The sequence below is a fragment of the Phocoena sinus genome, chromosome 14 (genome assembly GCF_008692025.1).
Source record: "Phocoena sinus isolate mPhoSin1 chromosome 14, mPhoSin1.pri, whole genome shotgun sequence".
NCBI classification, from domain to species: domain Eukaryota; kingdom Metazoa; phylum Chordata; class Mammalia; order Artiodactyla; family Phocoenidae; genus Phocoena; species Phocoena sinus.
This window is the reverse complement of record NC_045776.1, coordinates 75250373-75256372: the sequence shown is the minus strand read 5'-3', so window position 1 is coordinate 75256372 and position 6000 is coordinate 75250373. Positions and strand designations below refer to the sequence as shown.

At 54.7% G+C, this 6000-nt stretch overlaps 1 protein-coding gene across 1 annotated transcript in view; it reads left to right on the top strand.

Annotated features, from left to right (window-relative positions):
• The first annotated feature begins 400 nt into the window (after nucleotides 1-400).
• RBM19 (RNA binding motif protein 19) overlaps nucleotides 401-6000 on the top strand; it is a 121991-nt gene continuing 116391 nt past the window's right edge. Inside the window, exons 1-7 of the mRNA XM_032654072.1 lie at nucleotides 401-531; nucleotides 2711-2893; nucleotides 3272-3397; nucleotides 3580-3618; nucleotides 3900-4092; nucleotides 5283-5490; nucleotides 5568-5637. Of these exons, the coding sequence (XP_032509963.1) occupies nucleotides 496-531; nucleotides 2711-2893; nucleotides 3272-3397; nucleotides 3580-3618; nucleotides 3900-4092; nucleotides 5283-5490; nucleotides 5568-5637 (855 nt within the window). The 5' untranslated portion in view covers nucleotides 401-495. The remainder of the gene's footprint in view (nucleotides 532-2710; nucleotides 2894-3271; nucleotides 3398-3579; nucleotides 3619-3899; nucleotides 4093-5282; nucleotides 5491-5567; nucleotides 5638-6000) is intronic.

Here is a 6000-nt window from a genome sequence, read left to right as displayed (position 1 = left end):
CTGCGGAGCGGCTGGGCCCGTGAGCCATGGCCGCTGGGCCTGCGCGTCCGGAGCCTGTGCTCCACAACGGGAGAGGCCACAACAGTGAGAGGCCTGCGTACCAGAAAAGAAATAAAAATAAAAAAATACAGGAAGTGGCTAAAACGATTTCCGAGCCTAAGCAAAGGTGAAACGCTGTTCTGCCGACGGGCAATCCCCCGCCAATGTTAGGGACCAGCGCCCCCTGGCGGCCTGGCCACTACGTTGGTCTCTCCAGGCGCCGCCCAACAGCCTGTGCCTGCGCAGAATGCAAGCGCTCAGGCCCACCCCTTGGAGGGTGTAACTTCCTTGGGTTGCTCTCTTTGGCCACGCCCACTTCCGGGGCGGGCTACGCCTGGAGCACGTGACTTGGTTCCGGCTTGCGGAAGATGGCGGCGCCCAGAGCCGTAGCGTGAAATTTGGTGGTGGTAGTCGCAGGCCCTTCGTGCTGGAATCACAACAGTGGGACCGTGCGCCATGTCGCGACTGATCGTGAAGAACCTCCCAGATGGGGTGAGTGCAGAGCCTGGACTTGAGAATCTGAAATTGGGACCAGCTAGGAGCTGGAGGTTGGGAGGGAGGTGCCTGAGGAGAACTCAGGGGCTTTCGATCTCGGGAAGGATTCCCGGAGGGTTCAGAGCCCGAAAGGGGATTCTCGGCAGATTCCCCGTTGACATTTGGGAGAGAGGGACAGTGCCTGCTCAGGGTTTCACAGCCGGCCCGATGGTACGTGATCCCAGCCAGACACCTCCTTCCCCGGGACATGCCAGCCCCCACGCTGTGTCGAATGCCTTGCTCCCACAGCCCTCTTGTCAGTCGCTTTTTTGGGTTGACTCGTGACTGGGTCAGACACTGCGCCTGTATCCCTCTCCCACTCGGAACACTGTCTGGGAGGAAAGTGGGGAGCAATAGACCGAGGACCTGCGTTCCAGTTCCCACTCCCGCCTCTAGAGAAGGTAGAAATAAATAGTCGAAGAAAACTGAGTGAGTGTGCAGGGCTTTAAACAGCTTATCCAGTAAGTGGGGAGGGGTGCCCCAGTCATACTTGTCTCCGCCTAGAGTCCGCACAGAACGTGGCACGTGGTAGGTATCCAGTAAATACATGCTGAATAAATGAGTGAAGAAATAGTTGAATGTGTGGTGTCAGACGGTTAGTGCGTTGTGCCCAAGTGAATCATCCGTACCTATTTCACTATGACTTTTCTTGTTTAGAGAGCGCCTACACGACTGGTGTGGCCGGTATACTCATTCCCAGAATACAAAATGTGCCGTTCGGATGGCATGAGAGATCTTGTGTACTCCTTAGAAAGAGTGAGAACATAAAACCATTTCTATTTCATTGTTGTGGCTTTTTAACTTTACTTTTTCCGCCCCCTGGCGGATGGGGGGGGCACCTATCATACGATTTTTAAAATTCAGTATAAAACGAGAAGCACAGTCTTTTGTTCCATCCTATCCTTCATCTCTCTCCAGGAGTAACCATCTTTACGGCTTTCATCTCTTGACAAGTTCCTCGTCTCAAAACCCTTAATGTAATTACATAGTAAGCTCTCAAAGCGTTAGCTACTACTACTACTGTTATTAACTCTTTCATTCACCAAACAAGACGTGCAAGGGTAAGAGACACAGCCGTACCGAGAAGCAAAATGAGATGGTAGTTGAGAGGGGAAGGAAGGGTAGCCATGCTAAAATCCTCATCCACCAGAGTGAGGCATCAAGAGACGCTCTCTAAAGTTGACGGATGGATTAATAATAGGTATTTTTTAAGTGTACTCTTTAGAATAAATGATGGAAGAATTAAAAACAATAAATAACAGGGTGGAGGGAAGGGATAGTTAGGGAGTTTAGGGTTGACATGTACACACTGCTATATTTAAAACGGATAACCAGCAAGGCCCTACCATATAGCACAGGGAAATCTGCTCAATGTTACGTGGCAGGCTGGATGGGAGGGGCGTCTGGGGGAGAATGGATACATGTATATGTATGGCTGAGTCACTTTGCTGTGCACCTGAAGCTATCACAACATTGTTAGTCGGCTATACTCCACCATAAAATAAAGCCAATAAATAACAGAGACTGGAAGGGAGGAATAGATGACGTAGGTTTCTTATTTTTCATAGTGGGAGTCAGCAGATAGTCATTGGGTAAATAAGCCAAGAAATGAAAGTGAGAGCTCAGTATAGGGACATAGAGCCATGCTTATGAGGAGTCCTAAAAGCAAGCTCTAAAGATAGCTTGAGAGATCTTGTGTACTCCTTGTGATAGAAAGGATACTCCTTTCTACCACAATTAGCAGGCACTGTGTAGTTTACCATTTCCTTAGTTCACACATCATTGTGGCAGGCATTTATTAGGTGTCTGCTATGCAGCAGCCATGATGCTGGGCTGCTTGTACGATAGGTCTCCTTAGCCTCCTAGCAGCCCACAGGATAGAAAGGTTTCAGTGCAGTCATTCTGAGTCTTGATTTCCTTATCAATGAAGTGGGGAAGGGCCTTGCTCAAGGTCACACAGCGAGTAAGTGTTGGAGCCAGAGCTGGAACCGGGTCCAGCTGCAGCGCATGCTCTGCAACCGCCCCTTCTAAGGTCACCTCCGGGGAATCCCAGGGCCTCAGGTTTCCAGCCCTTTTTGTCCCCTTGGCTCTGAGGGCTCCCCGGCTCCCCCCCTTCATCGTCCCCCTTCCATCCTAGATGAAGGAGGAGCGTTTCCGGCAGCTGTTCACCGCCTTCGGCACACTGACGGACTGCAGCCTCAAGTTCACCAAAGGCGGCAAGTTCCGCAAGTTCGGCTTCATCGGCTTCAAGTCCGAGGAAGAGGCCCAAACAGCGCTGAACCATTTCAACAAGAGTTTTATCGACATGTCCCGGATCACGGTGAGTGGGTGTGAATCTCGCCCTCTCCTGCCTGTCAACAGCGACCCACTGGCTCTTTCTCTCCACGCTCAAGTCCAAAGCCTGTCCCCTTCCAGACCGTGACATCTTTGGTCTTCCTCACTGTTCTCAAGCTCCCATGCTTGTGAATCCCCTGCAGCGTTTGCGGAAACAGTTTCCCCAGAGTTTCTGATTCTGTATGCTGGGGGAGGGGATCCTAGAATTTGCACGTCTCACAGGCTTACGGGTGATGGTGATGCCGCTGGTCCCAGGATGAGAAGCGCTGGTCTACATTATTCATCCACTCGCCCAGTCAGTGGCTGAACTGTCTGTGCCAGGCGTGGTGGCAGGTGTCATCATCCCCCTCTCTGTCCCTCGCAGGTAGAGTTCTGCAAGTCGTTTGGGGACCCAACAAAGCCCCGAGCCTGGAGCAAGCATGCCCAGAAAACAAGCCAGTCCAAGCCCCCTCCAAAAGACAAAGACTCCATCTCCCCAGAAACTAAGAAGGTGCGTGAATGGTCACTCCTGGCCGCATCCGGGTGTCAGCAGGGTGGTCACCCCGGGAAGGCAGGGGAGGGGGAGGGACCTGAGAATCCCCTCTCCGAGGTTCCTGAAAGCAGCCCTCCCAGGGCAGTGCGTTTCCATCTCCTTTCATCGTGACCCTCACCACCTGTGCCTTCTGTTTTTAGGATGACACGAAGAAAAAGGTAGCAGGTGCACTGGAGAAGGTGAGTCTGTCCTGGTGACAAGCGGAGGGTGGGCAGTGAGGGCGGGCCCGGTGGGCAGCGCCTTGCCATGGCTGTGGCTCCTTGGTCTTTCTGTCTGATGAAGAGTCCACGCCGCCCTCCCTGGGACTGACCCAGCTGGCCCCAGAGGTCCTCTAGAGACTGGGGGAAATGGCCTCGGAAGATGTGCTTACCCTCTGAAGAGTTAGCAAGGGTGAGCCCTGCCTGAGCCTTCTCTGCCTGTTCTCCCTCCTTCCTGCTTCCCTGCCGCCCGGCACCTGCAGCTGAGGGAAGATAACGAGTTCCAGGAGTTCCTGTCGGTTCACCAGAAGCGGACACAGGTGGCCACCTGGGCGAATGATGCCCTGGACGTTGAGCCCTCGAAAGGGAAGAACAACTTGGCCAAAGACTACCTGAACTTCGACTCCGACTCAGGGCAGGAGAGTGAGGAGGAGGGAGCCGGAGAGGCCCCAGAAGGTAAGGGTGTGGCCCCTGCCTGAGTGCGCGCCCTGCAGCGCCCGGCCTGTGCGCACGTGACCTGGGGCCCCTCCGCGCTGGGCCCAGGAGACAGCGAGTCAGACGCTGCCCCCGTGGAGCAGTGATTTATCCCGCCTGCGGGTACTTCGGCTTTGACCGATCCTGGTTCCTTATTCAGTCAGTTGATTACTCACTCGGCTATTGATGGAGCACCAGCTGTATGCCATGCGCTGCTTCAGGCATTGGGGATACAGGAGTGAGCAAAAGACAGGGAATCCTGCCCCCGTGGAGCTGTCGCCCTGGTTGGGGAGAGAAACAATAAAGACGTCGGTCTCCTATTTAGTATAAGACGTGAATACTGGTGCTGCAGGGAGAAAGCAGGAAAGGGAGGAATGTAGGAAAGGGGGACGGGAGAGTCACCGCGGAAGGCCTCCGAGGAGGTGGCCCTTGAGCACAGGACTGAGGGAGTGAATCTCTGTCCTCAGAAGAGGGTCACGGTGTCGTGGGGGGGCCGTATGGACCTGTGAGCGATTGTGGCTCAGCATGGTGAGTGCCGTGGTCGTGGGGTGGGAATCGACTTCGGTTAAAAGGTGAGGGAATGAACTTAACGTGAGTTTTATGGCTGCAAAGCTGGGATCCGAAGGACTCACTGGGAGTTGGTGCGACTCAGAAGGGATGGGGTGAGAGGAGGGGTTCCAGGCAGAGGGAGCAGCATGGCAAAGGCGCAGAGGGAAGGAAAAACAGGAACTTGGAGGGGGGTTCCACATGGCTCAGGGTGGCTGCAACAGTGGGAGCCGGTGAGAAGCCGGTGAGCTCACCGGGCCCGACGAGGAGTTTGGGTTTCACCCTGAGAGCATCTGGGAGCCCCTGGTGTGTTTTGATCAAGGAGTGAGAGTCCTCTCTGTAGGCTCAAAAAAGTCACGCAGCCTCGCGGTTGGCGAGGCTGGTGAGGGAACCCCGAAGTTCTCAGTGTGTAGCACGGAAACTGTCAAAACTCCATCAGTTTCTCCCCACTTGACGGTATTTACTCAAGGACCTACTGAGGACTGGCTGCTTGGCACGGGGCCCCTGGTCACCTCAGGCTTGGCACCTTACGTGCCACCCACCGGTCACAGCCCCATGCTGTCTGCCCTCCAGCCCTCTTGTTTGCTCACAACCATCACCAGCTCCCAACCTCTCCGTTTTTCCAGAGGAAGACAGCAGCCTCGAACCCAAGGCAGCCACACGGAAGGAGCTGTCGGACATGGATTACCTGAAATCCAAGGTGGTGGAGGCCGAGTCGCCATCCTCAGAGGAGAGTGAAGATGAAGCCGTGAACTGCGAGGAAGGGAGCGAGGCCGAGGAAGAGGGTTTCCTGCACCCCGCCGCCAGCAGGACAGGGAGGCGGCCCGAGCCGAGGTGCGTGTGCATCGGGGTGAGCTTGGGAGCCTGGGGAGGGAGGAGGTCTGCTTGACCCTCGCCCACGTTCCCTGCAGCCCCTTTGTCGGGGCCTGTAACGTCGGGGAAAGACAGCTCAGCGGCCCAGAGACCTGTCTTCAGGTCTCGGTACTGCTGCTTGCTTGCTGTGTGACCCTGGGCAAGCATCTTCCCTCTCTGAATTTATTTCCTGTCGCTGACGCAGAGGCTGCCTGCCCCTCTTGACTTGGGGGGGGAGGGGGGCGTAAATGAGCGGAAAGAGTATCCCAAGCATATTGTACTTCGTAGTTACTAGCAAGGTAGACAGGTGTGAGCCCGTAATCAACAATAATGGATGAAATTAATTGAGCACTTACTACACGTGAGGTTCAGTACCTGGCATGTCATTTGTCGTTGAACCTCATGGGAATCTTGAGGGATGGGGATTCTCGTCCCCTTTTACAGGTGAGGAAACTGAGGCCCAGAGAAAGGAAGTGACTCGCTCAAGGTTTC